The sequence below is a fragment of the Oncorhynchus gorbuscha genome, linkage group LG14, assembly GCF_021184085.1.
Source record: "Oncorhynchus gorbuscha isolate QuinsamMale2020 ecotype Even-year linkage group LG14, OgorEven_v1.0, whole genome shotgun sequence".
Taxonomy (NCBI): Eukaryota; Metazoa; Chordata; class Actinopteri; order Salmoniformes; family Salmonidae; genus Oncorhynchus; species Oncorhynchus gorbuscha.
Window position 1 is genome coordinate 54274402 of NC_060186.1, and position 18031 is coordinate 54292432.

Genomic DNA, 18031 nt, shown 5'->3' on the forward strand with positions numbered 1-18031 from the left:
CCTTAATGCATAGTTTTTAATTATATTATGTGAGCTAAACATACAAATAAAAAATAAAAAACATTTTCCATCGAGGATCGTACCCTTTTTTCTCTCCAATTTTCGCCTAAAATGACATACCCAAATGTAACTGCCTGTAGCTCAGGACCTGAGAGCTGACATTCAGAGCTGAATGTATCAAACCAGTTGTCAATAAAAGTTGTGTTGTGCACTCTCCTCAAACAATAGCATGGTATTTTTTTCACTGTAATAGCTACTGTAAATTGGACACTGCAGTTAGATTAACCGGAATTTAAGCTTTTGCCCAAATAAGACATGTCTATGTCCCAGAAAGTTGGCTGTTGTATACAATGTCACTCTAGTCACATCAGCGTGTTAGCAACAACCGTCCCATAGAGATTGAAGTATTTTTGTTGTTGTTGAAAGCACTAATGTTTGTTTTTGTATTACATTTAATTGAAATACTGTAGAATTCAATTAATTCCTATGGAGGATTGCTCCTACTAGGGAGTGCCAATATGGCTGGACTGGGACTTCAAAGCCTCTCAATGGCAAATACATAGCATCAGCAATCCAGGGTTTATATACGTCATTGGTCATATCCACTATAACTTTGGCGCACATCAAGCAGTGAGGATAAACAGAGTTGGTAGAGATACACGTTTTTAATAAAAAAAATATTTCACCTTTCTTTAACCAGGTAGGCTCATTTAAAACAAGTTTTCATTTACAACTGTGACCTGGCCTAGATAAAGCAAAGCGACACAAACAACAACACAGAGTTACACATGGAATAAACAAACATACAGTCAATAATACAATAGAAAAAGTGTATTTACAGTGTGTGCAAATGACGAAGGATAAGGGAGGTAAGGCAATAAATAGGCCATAGTGGTGAAATAATTACAATATAGCAATTAAACATTGGAGTGATAGATGTGCAGAAGATGAATGTGCAAGTAGAGATACTGGGGTGCAAAGGAGCAAAATAAATCAAGTAAATAACAGTATGGGGATGAGGTAGTTGGATGGGCTATTATACAGATGGGCTATGTACAGGTGCAGTGATCTGTGAGCTGCTCTTTCAGCTGGTGCTTAAAGTTAGTGAGGGAGATATGAGTCTCCAGCTTCAGTGATTTTTGCAGTACGTTCCAGTCATTGGCAGCAGAGAACTGGAAGGGAAAGGTGGCCAAAGTAGGAATTGGCTTTGGGGGTGACCAGTGAAATATACCTGATGGAGTGCGTACTACAGGTGGGTGCTGCTATGGTGACCAGTGAGCTGAGATAAGGCAGGGCTTTACCTAGCAAAGACTTATAGATGACCTGGAGCCAGCGAGTTTGGCAACGAATTTGAAGCGAGGGCCAGCCAACGAGAGCGTACAGGTCGCAGTGATGGGTAGTATATGGGGTTTTGGTGACACAACGGAGGGCACTGTGATAGATTGCATCCAATTATCTGAGTAGAGTGTTGGAGGCTATTTTGTAAATGACATCGCCGAAGTCAAGGATCGGTAGGATAGTCCGTTTTATGAGGGTATGTTTGGCAGCATGAGTGAAGGATGCTTTGTTGTGAAATAGGAAGACAATTCTAGATTTAATTTTGGATTGGAGATGCTTAATGTGAGTTGGGAAGGAGAGTTTACAGTCTAACCAGACACCTAGGTATTTTTAGTTGTCCACATATTCTAAGTCAGAACCGTCCAGAGTAGTGATGCTGGACGGGCGGGTAGGTGTGGGCAGTGATTGGTTGAAGAGCATGCATTTAGTTTTACTAGCATGTAAGAGCAGTTGGAGGCCACAGAAGGAGAGTTGTATGGCATTGAAACTTGTCTGGAGGTTAGTTAACACAGTGTCCAAAGAAGGGCCAGAAGTATACAGAATGGTGTCGTCTGCTTAGAGGTGGATCAGAGAATCACCAGCAGCAAGAACGACATCATTGATGTATACAGAGAAAAGAGTCAGCCTGAGAATTGAACCCTGTGGCACCCCCATAGGGACTGCCAGAGGTCCGGACAACAGGCCCCTCCGATTTGACACACTGAACTCTGTCTGAGAAGTAGTTGGTGAACCGGCCGAGGCAGTCATTTGAGAAACCAAGGCTGTTAAGTCTGCCGATAAGAATGTTATCTCATAAATATAAATATATTGGAATTTTAATTGATGACTGCCTCTCTTAAATTGCATATTCAACAACTTACAAAATTGAAACTGAAATTGGGATTTTAGCTGAAATTGGGATTTTATTTTAGGAATAAGGCCTGTTTTTCTTTTGAAACCAGGAGGCTAGTATCAGCTATATTTATACCTTTACTAGACTATGGGGATATTTTATATATGAATGATTCCGCTCAGTGTTTGAGATCAATTGACACCCTTTACCATGGGTTGGCTGGCCTTCTCTAGTCACTCGTAGGCTCAGGCACTGGTATACTTTTATTTTTAAAGCCATTTTGGGTTTACTACCTTTTTATTTTGGGCATTTTTATTGTTCAGAAATGTGGTGGGTACTCTCTTCGTTCGCTGGACTTTATCCTGCTAACTGTTCCAAATGTCCGAATTGAATGTGGTAAAATGGCTTTTATGTACTCTGCACCATCATCTTGGAACGTCTTACAAAATACTTTTCAACTGGAAGAACTTGTCCCGATTGGTATTTTTAAATCACTGATGAATGATCTTGAGACTGATTCCCTGACCTGTCAATGTTTTTAAATTAGCTGCTTTTGATTTTGTTATACTCTTGTGAATTCTATGGTTTTTACTAGATTACTTGTAGTTCTTCATGTTGTTTGTCTGTAATGTTTGTAATGATAAACAGTGAGAGACTTGTTTCTGGAAAGGTGGATTTTTAAAAGTAGAAGCTCGAATTGTTTGGGCACAGACCTGGATAGTAGGACAGAACTCTGCAAGCTTTCTCTGCAGTAGATTGCAACTCTGCCCCCTTTGGCAGTTCTATCTTGTCAGAACATTTTATAGTTAGGGATGGAAATTTCAGGGTTTTTGGTGGTCTTCCTAATCAAGGAATCAGACACGGCTACAACATCCGGGTTGGCAGAGTGTGCTAAAGCAGTGAATAAAACAAATTTAGGGAGGAGGCTTCTAATGTTAACATGCATGAAACTAAGGCTTTTTCAGTTACAGAAGTCAACAAATGAGAGTGCCTGGGGAATGGGAGTGGAGCTAGGCACCGCAGGGCCTGGATTAACCTCTACATCACCAGAGAAACAGAGGAGGAGTAGGGTAAGGGTATGGCTAAAGACTATAAGAACTGGTAGTCTAGTACGTTCAGAGCAGAGAGTAAAAGGAGAAGGTTTCTGGGCACGGTATAATAGATTCAAGGCATAATGTACAGACAAGGTATGGTAGGATGTGAATACAGTGGAGGTAAACATATGCATTGAGTGACAATGAGAGATATATTTTCTCTAGAAACATCATTTAAACCAGCTGAGGTTACTGCATGTGTGGGAGGTGAAACTAAGGGGTTAGCTAAGGTGTATTGAGCAGGGCTAGAGGCTCTACGGGGAAATAAGGCAATAATCACTAACCAAAACAGCAATGGACAAGGCATATTGACATTAGGGAGAGGCATGCGTAGCCGAGTGATCATAGGAATCCAGTGAGTAGCTCGGCGGGCTGGAGACACAGCGATTCAGACAGCTAGCAGGCCGGGGCTAGCAAAAGGGCCTTAAAGGAACGTCATGACAGAAGAAGGCTGTTGTAGCCCCTCGTTCGGTTACGTCGGCAGACCAGTCGTGATGGATCAGCAGGGCTACGTGTGGTAAAAGGGTCCAGGCCAATTGGCAAAATAGGTATAGTGGCCAAAGGAATTGTCCGATGGGCCTTTTCAGCTAACAATCTGATATGCTCTAGACGGCTAGCAGGCAAGTAGATGGGCATTCAAGGGACATCACGATGGAGGAGCCAGTTGAAAAACCCCCTCGGGCAGATTACTTCGGTAGACCAGTCGTGATGGATCGGCGGGGCTCCGTCTCGGCAGTTAAAGAGGTCCAGTCCAATTGGAAAAATAGGTATTGTATCCCAAGTAGTGGCTGATGGACCTCTTCGGCTATCCGGGAGATGGGCCTAGCAAAGGCTAGCTCCAGGCTAATTGGTTCTTGCTTCGGGACATAGATGTTAGCCAGGAGTGGCCACTCAGATAGCAGCTAGCTAGCTGCTATGATCCAGGTGAAACTGTTCAGAGCATGTGGTAAGGAATCAGAAGAAAAATTTGGAGATAAATAAGTCCGATATGCTCTGGTTTGAATCGCGCTGTGCAGACTGGCTTCTGTTGGGGGTTCTGGTTAAAAAGTAAAGAAAATAACAGATCCATAAGCACAATGGGTGAGGTGGATTGCAGGAGAATATGTTGAAGTTGAGGTTAAGAAAAAATATATATATATTTTTAAATATATGTGAAGAAAAAATATATAAAAAGATATATGCATGGGGACACGACAAGACGAAGACAAAGACATCTGACTGCTATGCCATCTTGGAAGAAGAGAAGCAGGGCTTGGCAAAGCAGGGCTTAACGTGACCATGCCCCAAAGTAGGGTACTCTCGTTACTCTTATGTTAAATTGCCTACTTTACTCATAACCGACAATGGCTGTATTTAAAAAAAAATCATTCTATAAATATTTTAGATATACTTGCTTGGACATTTTTAACATACTTCTATGCTGTCTTAACAACAAATAACATCATACTTAAAAACACAAATTCTAAACGTAAAAATGTTTGCATGAACAGATAGACGGTTGTACAGAATGTTCCGCAAGATTATCAGCCAAAAAGACGATTCCAACTGACTTTCTTAACTAGCTAGCTAGCTAACCCTGCTTTTAAGATGCCGATTTGTTGTTGTGTACCATTTTGTTGTAACAATGGTAGGAGAAAAATACCACCAAATTAAGTGTAATCAACTGCCCAAGGACCAGGTTAGAAGAACCTCATGGTTTCAGGCTATTGAGCAGCACTGAAAGCTGTGGGCTCTGGTTACTCAATATATTTGTGTATTTTAAGCACTTCATCACCGGTAAGTCGCTAGTTATGTATATTGCACAAAGCTTGCTAGTTCGCTTGTAGTAAGGACTAGTGAGCTGTGTCCGTCCAAATAACAGCTATGATATTCTTCTGCATTTGGATATTTATGCAAACCTGGAGATTCCACCAGTGTGGCATAATAGCCTTAAACCATGAGGTTCTTCTAACCTGGTCCTTGGGCAGATTCCTATTTGACTCAGCTATGCCTCCTTGCCCGTCCAACATTTCCTCATGTCCCACCCCTTCTAATGTGACTATCCCCGATGCTTCTCCCTCTTTTCCCCCTGCTCCGCTACAAAGTTCCTCCCTGCAGGCAGTCAATAAAGGAGCATCTTAAACTTGACCCTAAAAACATCTGGGTCAGATGGTTTAGACCCTTTCTTCTTTAAGGTTCCTGCCCCTATCATCACAAAGCCTGTCTCTCCTTTCTGGGGAGGTTCCCAATTGCTTGGAAGGCAGCCACAGTTCGTCCTTTATTTAAAGGGGGAGATCAGGCTGATCCTAACTGTTATAGGCCTATTTCTATTGTGCCCTGTTTATCAAAAGTGTTGGAAAAACTTGTCTGAAATCAACTGACTGGCTTTCTTGATGAATATAGTATTCTTTCAGGTATGCAATCTGGTTTCCGCTCAGGTTATGGATGTGTCACTGCAACCTTAAAGGTCTTCAATTATGTACCATTGCCCTTGATTCTAAGCAATATTGTGCTGCTATTTTTATTGACTTGGCCAAAGCTTTTAATACGGTAGACCTTTCCATTCTTGTGGGGCGGCTAAGGAGTATTGGTGTCTCTGAGGTGTCTTTGGCCTGGTTTGCTAACTACCTCTCTCAAAGAGTTCAGTGTATAAAGTCAGAAAATCTGCTCTCTCAGCCACTGCCTGTCACCAAGGGAGTACCCCAAAGCTCAATCTTGGGCCCCACGCTCTTCTCAATTTACATCAACAACATAGCTCAGGCAGTATGAATCTCTCTCATCCATTTATATGCAGACGATAGTCTTATACTCAGCTGGCCCCTCCCCGGATTGTGTGTCTTATATGCTCTACAACAAAACTTTCTTAGTGTCCAACAAGTTCTCTACCCTTAACCTTGTTCTGAACACATCCAAAACAAAGGTCATGTGGTTTGGTAAGAATAATGCCCCTCTTCTCAGGTGTTATTACTACCTCGGACGGTTTAAAGCTTGAGGTAGTCACCTCATACAAGTACTTGGGAATGTGGTTAGACAGTACACTGTCCTTCTCTCAGCACATATCAAAGCTGTAGGCTAAAGTTAAATCTAAATCTAGATGTTCTTTACCATTCGGCCATCAGATTTGCCACTAATGCTCCCTAATTGCCAGGTCGCAATTGTAAATGAGAACTTGTTCTCAACTTGCCTACCTGGATAAATAAAGGTGAAAAAAAAATAAAAAAAAATAGGACACATCACTGCACTCTATGCTCTTCTGTAAACTTGTCATTTCTGTATTCCCGTCACAAGACCCACTGGTTGATGCTTATTTATAAACCCCTCTTAGGCCTCACTCCCCCCTATCTGAGATATCTACTGCAGCCCTCATTCTCCACATACAACACCCGTTCTGCCAGTCACATTCTGTTAAACAACTTCATTGGGATAGGGGGCAGTATTTATCACATCCGGATGAAAAGCGTGCCCAGAGTAAACTGCCTGCTACTCAGAAGGTAGGATATGCATAATATTAGTAGATTTGGATAGAAAACACTCGATGTAAACAGTCTTTAGAATGTTGTTTGAGGCTTCTACTGTGAAAGGGGAGCGAACGAGAGCTGTTTGAACCAGGGATCTGGCAGAAAGCCTTGAGTTGTTTATCGCGTGCGGCCGTGAGCACGAGCTCCGTTCCAACCGGACAAAGGAATGGTCCGGTTGGAATATTATTGAAGATTTATGATAAAAATATCCTAAAGATTGATTGTATACTGTAACTGACAGTTAACCTGTAAGTCTATGTCGTTGTTGTTTTTTGAAATTGTTTACGTGTTTGATGTACGGGGGAAATGATAAGACAAGCGGAACTACGTAGCTGATAACTGTTGTAACGGGGATCCTTATTGTAGCAACACACTTTTGGAGGGAAGGCAATCCCGCGCTGTGTTAGCTAAGTTTTCATGTCATCGGGTGTAGTTCGTAAAGGTTGAAGTGTGTATGTTAGGATGGTAAAGTTATAATAATTAAGGATGAAGTGTGAATTCATGCCAGGAATAATAAGTGTGAAGTTTGATTTCCTCCCTTCTGTAATAAGCAGCCAATGAGGTATTTTTCCTTTATTCATGCGTTTAATTTGATACTGTTATAGCGCCGGCTAAACTGTTCATGTATGTAAGCACTTCAGAGTTATACCAAGCTAATAAGTCACTCGTAAGATAAGGTTGTAAGAGTGTGCTTAACTGTATTTTAATTTACTTTATAGTTCTCACGGAAGGTGATAATTCTGACTAAATCTACAGAATAATTCCGCCAGTTAAAATCAAGGAACGGTTGTGCTTGTGGTTACTGGAGGGAGCTACATATACATCGTTTGACATGTTTCTACGAACTGTAATGGAACTTACAGTGAAACTTTTCGACTGGACTTAGTGCCTGCGCCATGTGCATTTGGATTGGTGAACCTAATGCGCAAACAAAAAGGAGGTATTTGGACATAAAGATTAACTTTATCGAACAAAACAAACCTTTATTGTGGAACTGGGATTCCTGGGAGTGCATTCCGATGAAAATCAAAGGTACGTGGATATTTATGATGCTATGTCTGACTTTTATTGACTCCACAACATGGCAGGTATCTGTATGGCTTGTTTTGGTGGCTGAGCACTGTACTCAGATTATTGTATGGTGTGCTTTCGCTGTAAAGCTTTTTAAAAATCTGACACAGCGGTTGCTTTAAGGAGAAGTTTATCTTTAATTCTTTGCATATCACTTGTATCTTTCATCAAAGTTTATGATGAGTATTTCTGGCATGTTGTTGTCTTAGGTCCCTCTTTATGTAGTGTTGTGTCTCTCTTGTTGCAATGTGTGTTTTGTCCTATATTTATATTGTATTTAAAAATAAAAATAAATTAATCCCAGGGCCACATCCCCGCAGAAGGACTTTAGCCTTTTGGTAGGCCGTCATTGTAAATAAGAATTTGTTCCAACTTGCCTACTTCGATAAAGATTTTTTTCTAATAAAAAAATATTGCCATAGGCTACTTGGGCCATTGGTAGAGTTGTCTCTCCCAGCTGGTCTATGGCAAGTTGAAAGGACATATAGTCAAGCCAAGAAGAATCAACTTTTCAAAATACAATTGAAGTCACAAGTTTACGTACACTTAGGTTGGAGTCATTCAAAGTCGTTTTTCAACCACTCCACAAATTTCTTCTTAACAAACTATAGTTTTGGCAAGTCAGTTAGGACATCTACTTTGTGCATGACAAGTAATGTCATCCAACAATTGTTTACAGACAGATTATTTCACTTATAATTCATTGTATCACATTCCAGTGGGTCAGAAGTTGAATAGACTATGTTGACTGTGCCTTTAAACAACTTGGAAAATTCCAGAAAATTATGTCATGGCTATAGAAGCTTCTGATAGGCTAATTGCCATCATTTGAGTCAATTGGAGGTGTACCTGTGGATGTATTTCAAGGCCTACCTTCAAATGCAGTGCCTCTTTGCTTGACATCATGGGAAAATCAAAAGAAATCAGTTAAGACCTCAGAAAAAAATTGTAGACCTCCACAACTCTGGTTCATCCTTGGGAGTAATTTCCAAATAACTGAAGGTACCACGTTCATCTCTACAAACAATAGCACGCAAGTATAAACACCATGGGACCACTTAGCAGTCATACCGCTCAGGAAGGAGATGCGTTCTGTCTCCTAGAGATGAATGTACTTTGGTGCGAAAAGTGCAAATCAATCACAGAACAGCAGCAAAGGACCTTGTGAAGATGCTGGAGGAAACAGGTACAAAAGTATCTATATCCACAGTAAAACAAGTCCTATATCGACATAACCTGAAAGGCCGCTCAGCAAGGAAGAAGCCACTGCTCCAAAACCGCCAAAAAAAGCCAGACTACGGTTTGCAACTGCACATGGGGACAAAGATCGTACTTTTTGGAGAAATGTCCTCTGGTCTGATGAAACAAAAATAGAACCGTTTGGCCATAATGACCATCGTTATGTTTGGAGGAAAAGGGGGAAGCTTGCAAGCCGAAGAACACCATCCCAACCGTGAAGCACGGGGGTGGCAGCATCATGTTTTGGGTGTGCTTTGCTGCAGTATGGACTGGTGCACTTCACAAAATAGATGGCATCATGAGGTAGGAAAATTATGTGGATATATTGAAGCAACATCTGAAGACATCAGTCAGGAAGTTAAAGCTTGGTCGCAAATGGGTCTTTCAAATGGACAATGACCCCAAGCATACTTCCAAAGTTGTGGCAAAATGGCTTCAGGACAACAAAGTCCAGGTATTGGAGTGGCCATCACAAACCCCTGACCTAATTCCTATATAAAAATGTATGGGCAGAACTGAAAAAGCATGTGCGAGCGAGGAGGCCTACAAACCTGACTTGGTTACACCAGCTCTGTCAGGAAGAATGGGCCAAAATTCACGCAACTTATTGTGGGAAGCTTGTGGAAAGCTACCCAAAACGTTTGACCCAAGTTACACTCAACTAGTATTTGGTAGAATTGTTTATGTAAACTTCTGACCCACTGGGAATGTGATGAAAGAAATAAAAGATGAAATAAAATCACTCTACTATTATTGACATTTCACATTCTTAAAATAAAGTGGTGATCCTAACTGACCTAAAACAGGGAACTTTTACTAGGATTATGTCAGGAAATGTATTTGGCTAAGGTGTATGTAAACTTCTGACTTCAACTGTATTTTTTGTCACTTATTAAGCTGCCTAAGTATTTCTTTTTTGTGGTCCACTTAAAGAATTGCTGTAGATCATGAGTTATTTATCCTATTGCCATTATTTCATGTTTTTCCTCGTTAATTTTAGCTGATCTGCTTTCTATTGGTAAATAAAGTTGTAACCAAGCGGAACCAGTGAAACATTTTGAGAAACGTTCAACTCATGCTGCAATTCAAATAGTGAACATATAGGGAGATAAACTGTAAATTAAGCATTTGCTCGTTTGTGCTAGGCTAACTTTACCTTGATAGTAATCCAGTCTTCGTTAAATTTCGGAACTCCTCTGTAAAATCTTTGTTTGGGCATCGACGTCCCCAATGCAGTTTAGACAGGCTTTTTACTATCCTGTTGTAGTGGGTGGGGAGTACTATGGGCACGTGAAATGTGACTTTGGCGTGTGTATTCCAGGATGTTTGAAAAGTATTTCTGCACTGTATACACGCAATTTGAGCGACAGGTTTGCAACAACCAACAGGAATATTAAACTAGCCAAGACCAACAACACAAACAGACGACAGAGCCCCACAGTGTAGGTGTCATAATACCCATAAAACCTAGCAGTCAAACAGGGAAACTGTCCCAATAGTTTTTTCCAAAAGGTATTTTAGAAAAACTTCAAATAAGGGCTGTGTTTCGTGTAGGCTTGCCCTGATGTGACGTTTTGATAACCATGTAAATCTCTCTCGGACAAGGTGTCTTGGCTCTATTTACTCTCATATTCGAAAATGCTATTTAGCGTCAAAGTAGAGATGTAAAACTACAAATCAAGTGGTTTGAAAGCTATTGAGGTTTGAATGCGCGAATATCTAACTAGAAGCTGGTTTTACCACGGTGAAGTGAGGATGGAGCGCACTCCACGCACGCACATGTACACAAAAGGTGACGTCAGGACGCTTCATCCGGTGTTTGTTTACGCGCGTCTCCGGTGTGTACGAGATGGAAACATGGCAATGAAAATTAACCAAAACGATGTCCAGATGCCACAACAAGAAGAGGGGGAGAAAGAAGAAGACCGGTCGATGTCTAGATCTGACAGGTATGTATAAATAATTTATATGTTTCAGGCTAACAAAGATAGCAATACAGAGTGTGCCGTGTGGGTTGGCATGCTAACCAGTCAGCTATCATTAGCCAGGCAAAGCTAATATTTATTTGAAATAAATTATTTCTGGTAGCTTATACTCAATATCTCAGCTACAACGATGGAAGCAAGCTAAGTATGTTGCTTAGTTATGGTGTATGTACTCAATGAATTAGCTAGCAAGCCGGCTAGAATAACGCTTCATTAATGCTACATTAGCAAACGTTAGCTAATGCACAGTCACATAGACGTGGCAGTGAATGTGGGTGCAATGATTCAGATCTCAGATGCCGGGTTGGCTTTATAACAGAGTAGCAACAGTGTATTTCTCTCTTTTGCCTATTTGAATTACCAACATTTTTTCACTTGTCCTGTGTTTTCAGATCACTGCAGGTGAAGAGGAAAAGTAGGTAAGGAAATCACTTTTAGACATACAGTCCAGCTGTTGTCACACATTTCGATTTTCTACTCTCTTTGTCCAAATGATGACAGCCTTACTCATGCGAGTGCCTGCCCCATGCCCCCCAGCAACTGTGTGATTTCCTGGAGAGGGTGGTCAAGTTTTCCCCCATTCTCCCTCACCTACACAGACAGTACAGAACTGCGGAGCGCTACTGATGAGGGTTCCTTGAGTGTATGGACCCCCTCTCTTTTCTCTCCACAGGACAGACGCATTGTAATCAAATTGCCCAGATCATTGTCCTGATCATAATCATGGGGCAGCTATGAGCTTAAACGGCATCTCTGATGGTATATATGGATATGATGGCTTCTATGAGTGGATGTTTGAAGTGATTCATGTCACAGATTAATCAAAGTTAATAGCTATAATACAATCCTCTTCAATGGAAAATCTGGGTTATGGGTTATCCAGTGAAGAGCGCTAAATAATGACTAGGCAGAATTTGAGCGGAACTAACCTTTTTGTCCCTTGTGTTATTGTTGTTCACCAGTGGCAGTGGAGATGATTCTCTGGGCAGTCTTCCGAAACACCCCCGCTGCCCTCTGACCCCCTCACTGTCTCCACGGAAACGGACCACCAGCCAGAGCAAGACTGAGCCACCTCTCTTGAGGACCAACAAGAGGACAATCTACACTGCAGGAAGGCCCCCCTGGTACAATGTCACTGGGACCACCTTCAAAGAGGCTTTCGTTATTGGTAAGAGAGCTGTCATTTGACATTGTTATTAGTGCTCGGCTACCCGAGCCCGGAAGGCCCCAACATTATACTTTGAGTTAGGGTCGGGTAGGGCCTGTTTTTCTTTTCAACAATAACCAGGGTATATGTAGGGCTCGGGTATCACTAAATTGATCACTAACATTTTGAAGCTGAGCCATTTGCTCTTGCGCATTACAGTCCTATATGACTAAGATCATAACATGGTGTCGGAAGTGCTTCAATCTCGTCAAAGATAAGACAGGATAAATTCTTTTTTTCAAATTATAATGTTCCTTGAGTTTTGTCGGAGTTTAGAGTGACCAAAAGAAGCTAACAGCTAAATCAAATCTCTTTGATTGTTGAGCAGAGCCAGAGATACTTAAAAAATAAAATTATATATATATTATTTTTATATATATATCTTTTTATATATATATAATAATATATACTATTTTTTACCCAATTTCATGGTATCCAATTGGTAGTTACAGTCTAGTCTTATCGCTGCAACTCCCGTACGAAGGTCGAGAGCCGTGCGTCCTCCAAAACTCAACCCAACTGCTTCTTGACACAATGCCCACTTAACCCGGAAGCCAGCCACACCGACGTGTCAGAGGAAACATCGTACACCTGGCGACCGTGTCAGCACAGAAGTTGCTAGTGTGCGATGGGTCAAGGACATTCCTGCCGGCCAAACCCTCCCCCAACCCGGACGACGCTGGGCCAATTGTGCGGCCAGGATCTCTAGTGGCACAGATAGCAGTGCCTTAGACCACTGCGCCATGAGCCAGAGATACTTTTGAGGAGATGGGGAAACTCCATTGAAATCGTATCAACGCCCATTGTGTACGTTGCCCATGGTACGGCAATGGGCTGCACGGTGCATTCTAGGTGACTCTGGGACAAGGAGAGCTCTCAAGGATAACCCAATATTAGCATGAATTTTGTCAACAGTAAGTACAACATTAGAAATCTTTTCCGAAGTGTGAGAAGTAACTTATCTGTGAGCTTTCGAATTGTGACATTACGTACTTTTGAGGAAAGTAGGCAGGTTTCTTGACTCATACCCTAACTTTGAGAAGGGGTTGCGTGACGATTAGCTTAACAACCACATGGCACCGTGAACACGATTGGTTGACAGTCTGCTGGGTGTGGTGTTATACGTTTCTCCATACATTGCCCAATGGGATTCATATCTCCTTTCTCTAATATCTCTGGCAGAGCAGCCCAAGCATCCATTGCTATGGTTACTCAGACTCAGTGCCTCCATTTGCAGTGCGCATGAAGAGCGAGCTGCCTGCACATGGAGCAAGTGACAGACAGAGAGGAGCAGTTAATGGTTTTACAAATGGAGAAAGTTGTTTTGGCTAGGGCCTAAAATTTAACAGAAGAAATCAGGCTTAGGTAGGGCAGAGCCTGAAAGTGGTAGGCATGGGTAGTACTGTAGTTGCTGAAAATTCATGTCTGTGCAGGGCTCTAATTGTCATGACTCATTACCTGCAACCTCAAACTCAACTTAATGAACATAAATGACATGCACGGCAATGGTCAGTCACCAGACATTGTCCTAGAGAGTTGATAGGCAGTGTGGAAATTGAAGAGACATTTTGAAAAAGGTTTTCAGAAATCCTAAAATAATAGGATCTCATCATCAGTGCTCAGGGCAACCTCCACGCTAGCTTAGGTTGTAGCTTATATTCTACATTTGGCCGGGGTCCTTCTGGTCATCCCAGTAAGGCACCCCTGTACGCTTTACACACCATAATGAAATGAACCATGTGTATGAATTACCCAGCCGAACCATACTTTGTTTAAACACATCTGATTGGCTTGAGTGCTGCTGACCGAGACAAGGCTATCTTCAATACGCAATCTGTTACTTTCAATGAGCCGGACTTGACTGGTTACGTTTCACACATGGATGTGCTTTGGTTGATGATTCCTGTAAAAAGGCCATCCTGCTGTTCTGCTCTGGCCAGCACTCTGCTTCTGTTGATTGAAGGTTAGAAAGTCTGCTCATGTAGAATAACCAACCTGCCTCAGAGGTCTGAGGGAGAGGAGAGATGGTAAGGACATAAAAGGAGCCCTGAATCATCAGAGCCAGAGCTGTTTGTTATTGTCTCTAGGCAACAATTCCAGACGGATTTAATTTAATTTGCTGGATGGGTTGCTTCATGTTCTGTTCAGTTAGTCTGATGACCGAGTTTCATTTGTTGTGTCAACATGGCTCAATTCGAAGTAAAATATTTTGAAAAACAGCTTATCCAGACAGTTTTCAGTTCCATTTTGTTATCTTGAATATTTTGTCTGTGCAAGTTTATAGCCTAACTCTGCAGTTTTGAACTGCACACCTGTGTTATGTGCACCTCTCTGGTTTATGTATTCAGTACATTATGATAGGGGTTCCACTGCTTGTGCAGGAGCAAACACGACAAGCACTGCATTCAGATTTTCACAACCACAGCATGTATTGTTGGATTTACTCCCAGGGTTGTTGTTTTGGGTTCCTAGTGTACGTTTGTCAGGAGCCCTGTCTTACCCCCTCATGTTTCTTCCTGGAGGCCTCTGTGGAGGAAGTGCTTCTGGAAAAACCACGGTGGCCAATAAGATCATCGAGGCTCTAGATGTTCCCTGGGTGGTCCTCCTCTCCATGGACTCTTTCTATAAGGTAAACTATAGGGCTCGTTCTATAAGGTAAACTTGCACAATAAGCTATATTTATAAGTATGGCCTGGAGTTTATCATTGGTGAGGTCACAGGTTCAGGAATAACTCCTGGGTATACTTATAAGGCCTTCTGTTGAAGGTAAACTAGCCAATGAATGTCATTTCATGACCCGCTTCATGCTGAATGCCTTATTGGCTCCCCCTCTGATTTAGTATAGAGGCAGCAACACCTAGGGAGCACAGAACTATCAGTACCCTCTAGAGGCATCCTCAGTCTACCCAGACAGAACCACTCAACTCAATCGCATTCTGAGACCACTGCAGCTGCTCTAATAGATTGATTGAATTGGTTCCCTGTTGTTAAAGAAAGTTGCCTCTGCTTAACTTGATCAGTGAAGCAGACCAACAGCCTGGTGGTTGTGTGTACCCTGCTCTGTCCTCAACCCTCCAAACGGTCAGTAATTAACCCTGATTTTAGCTTTTATTTAGCTTTAAACCCCTAACCAATAAGGGAACTAATGGAATCATTCATGTCAATTATGTCCCTAGCTGTGTTGGAAACAAAAGTCGATGGCTTTTAAGTACGTTTTACTGTAGCGGCCATGTTTTTTTTTATGTGACAAGGGAATGGCTCTAACAACTCATGCTTCGTTGCCCAAATAGGCCCCCACACCTAGGTACCTGTGCACATCGCAAAGGCATGGACAGTAGGAGTATTTAAATAGCTCCATCTTGCCCTTTGATAGGCTAGGTGGAATGTTTTCCATATTGTTTCAACCAATCCAATCCTCTCAGATCTACACAAGTGCAGGTCAGGCAAGAGTGTAATTGAATTCCTGAATTGTGACCTTGTTTTCCCCCCAGGTTTTGACCAAAGATGAGCAGGAGCTGGCAGCTAAGAATGAGTATAACTTTGATCACCCAGAGGCCTTTGACTTTGAGTTGCTGGTGACTGTTCTGAGGAAGCTGAAGAAGGGCAAGAGCATCAAAGTACCCGTCTACGACTTCACTTCTCACTGCCGTCGCAAGGAGTGGGTAAGGCAGACTCAGTAAATTGTCTTAAAGCAATAATCCACCCAAAACGAAGCATTCAAATCAAATGTTATTTGTCAAATGCGCAGAATATAAGCTTGCAGTGAAATGCTTACTTACAAGTCCTTAACCAACAATGCAGTTTTAAGAGAGAAAGTAAATAAAATGACAAATAATTAAGGAGCAACAAAAAAATAACAGTAGTGATGCTATATACAGGGGGTACCGGTACAGAGTCAATGTGTAGGGGCACCGGGTAGTCGAGTTAACATGTAGGTAGAGGTAAAGTGACTATGCATGGCTAATAAACAGAGAGTAGCAGCAGTATAGTCTGGGTAGCCATTTGATTAGCTTTTCACGCATCATATGGCTTGGGGGGTAGAAGCTGTTAAGAAGCCTTTTAGACCTAGACTTTGCGCTCCGGTACCTTGCCATGCGGTAGCAGGTAGAACGGTCTATGACTTATGACTTATGATTCTTATGATTTACAGTGTTAAATAACTGTAATATGTGAGAACAATATTTTTTTGGGAACAAATATTTCATTTTGTTGTTATAACAACCTTGCTAGCAATGTGAAAAACGTTGTGGAAGTCTACATTGGTGGATAAGTAGTCAATTGTCATACTTGAGTCATTTTCTATTTAGGTATCTTTACTTTTACTCAAGTAAAAGTGCGTCACCCAATAATATACTACTTGAGTAAAAGTCAAAGTGTTTGGTTTTAAATATACATAAGTATCAAAAGTAAATGGAATTGATCAAATGTACTTAAGTATCGAAAGTAAAAGTATACATCAGTTCAATTTGCTTATATTAAGCAAACCAGGTGGCACAATTTTTTAAACATTTTTTATTGACTGATTGCCAGCGGCACACTCCAACACAATTTACAAATGAAGCGTTTGTGTTTAAGTCCATCAAATCAGAAGCAGTAGGGATGACCAGGGATGTTATTTTGAGAAGTGTGTGAATTTGACAATTTTCCTGTCAAAACGTAACAAGTGCTTTTTGTCGGGGGGGAAATGTCGAGTGAAAAGTACATTATTTTCTTTAGGAATGTAATAAAATAAAGTACAGATACCCCCAAAAACTACTTAAGTAGTACTTTAAAGTATTTTTACTTAAGTACTTTACGCCACTGGAAATCTATTGATACTCAAGTTGACTACAAAAGCCACAATGCAATGCTCTCTCTCTGGGCTGGCTGGCTAGCTAAGTAGCTAGCAAAAGTAGCTACACACAATAATGCCAAAGTCAATATCAGCATATGAAGTAGCTGGCTAGCTGTAAAATAGCCTAAACAAACTGCACTATCAATGTAGGAGTCTACAATCTCACCAAGTTGATCCTGCTATTTGTCTGTGTGCATTCAGACATTGCTATGCAATACAGTGCCTTCGGAAAGTATTCAGACCCCTTGACTTTTCCCACATTTCGTTACATTACAGCGTTATTATAACATTGATTAAATTATTTTTTCCCTCATCAATCTAAACACTATACCCCATAATGACAAAGCAAAAACAGGTTTTTATACATTTTTGCAAATGAATTACTAATAATAAAAAAATGAAATCGCATTTATTTAAGTTTTCAGACCCAGTACTTTGTTGAAGCACCTTTGGCAGCGATTACTAAATTGAGTTGGGTATGACTCTACAAGTTTGGCACACCCGTATTTGGGGAGATTCTCCCATTCTTCTCCGCAGATTCTCCAACTCTCAGGTTGGATGGGAAGCGTTGCTGCACAGCTTTTTTCAGGACTCTCCAGAGATGTTCGATGGGGTTCAATTCTGTGCTCTTGCTGGAGTAAAAAAATAAAAGTGTTAAACAAATCAAAATATATTTTAGGTTCTTCAAAGTAGCCCCCCTTTTCCTTGATCACAGCTTTGCACACTCTTGGCATTCTCACAACCAGCTTCATGAGGAATGCTTTTCCAACAGTCTTGAAGGAGTCCCCGCATATGCTGAGCACTTGTTGGCTGCTTTTCCCTCACTCTGCGGTCCAGCTCATCTCAAACCATCTCAATTGGGTTGAGGTCGGGATATTGTGGAGGCCAGGTTATCTGATGCAGCACTCCATCACTCTCCTTGATAAAATAGCCC

General features: G+C 41.4%; 2 protein-coding genes across 3 annotated transcripts in view; one reads left to right on the top strand and one right to left on the bottom strand.

Moving 5' to 3' along the window:
• LOC123995126 (zinc transporter 2-like) overlaps positions 1-10447 on the bottom strand; it is a 28598-nt gene extending 18151 nt beyond the window's left edge. The window contains exon 1 of the mRNA XM_046298496.1: positions 10228-10447. The gene's annotated coding sequence lies outside the window, so the exon portion shown is untranslated. The remainder of the gene's footprint in view (positions 1-10227) is intronic.
• A 330-nt stretch (positions 10448-10777) lies between these two features.
• Positions 10778-18031, top strand: part of si:ch211-243j20.2 (uridine-cytidine kinase-like 1) — a 28748-nt gene continuing 21494 nt past the window's right edge. The window contains exons 1-5 of one of the 2 annotated variants that reach the window (XM_046298493.1): positions 10778-11020; positions 11449-11475; positions 12019-12224; positions 14786-14892; positions 15755-15925. In XM_046298493.1, coding sequence (XP_046154449.1) covers positions 10779-11020; positions 11449-11475; positions 12019-12224; positions 14786-14892; positions 15755-15925 — 753 coding nt within the window. In that variant the 5' untranslated portion in view covers position 10778. The remainder of the gene's footprint in view (positions 11021-11448; positions 11476-12018; positions 12225-14785; positions 14893-15754; positions 15926-18031) is intronic. The other variant, XM_046298494.1, reaches the window with a different exon arrangement.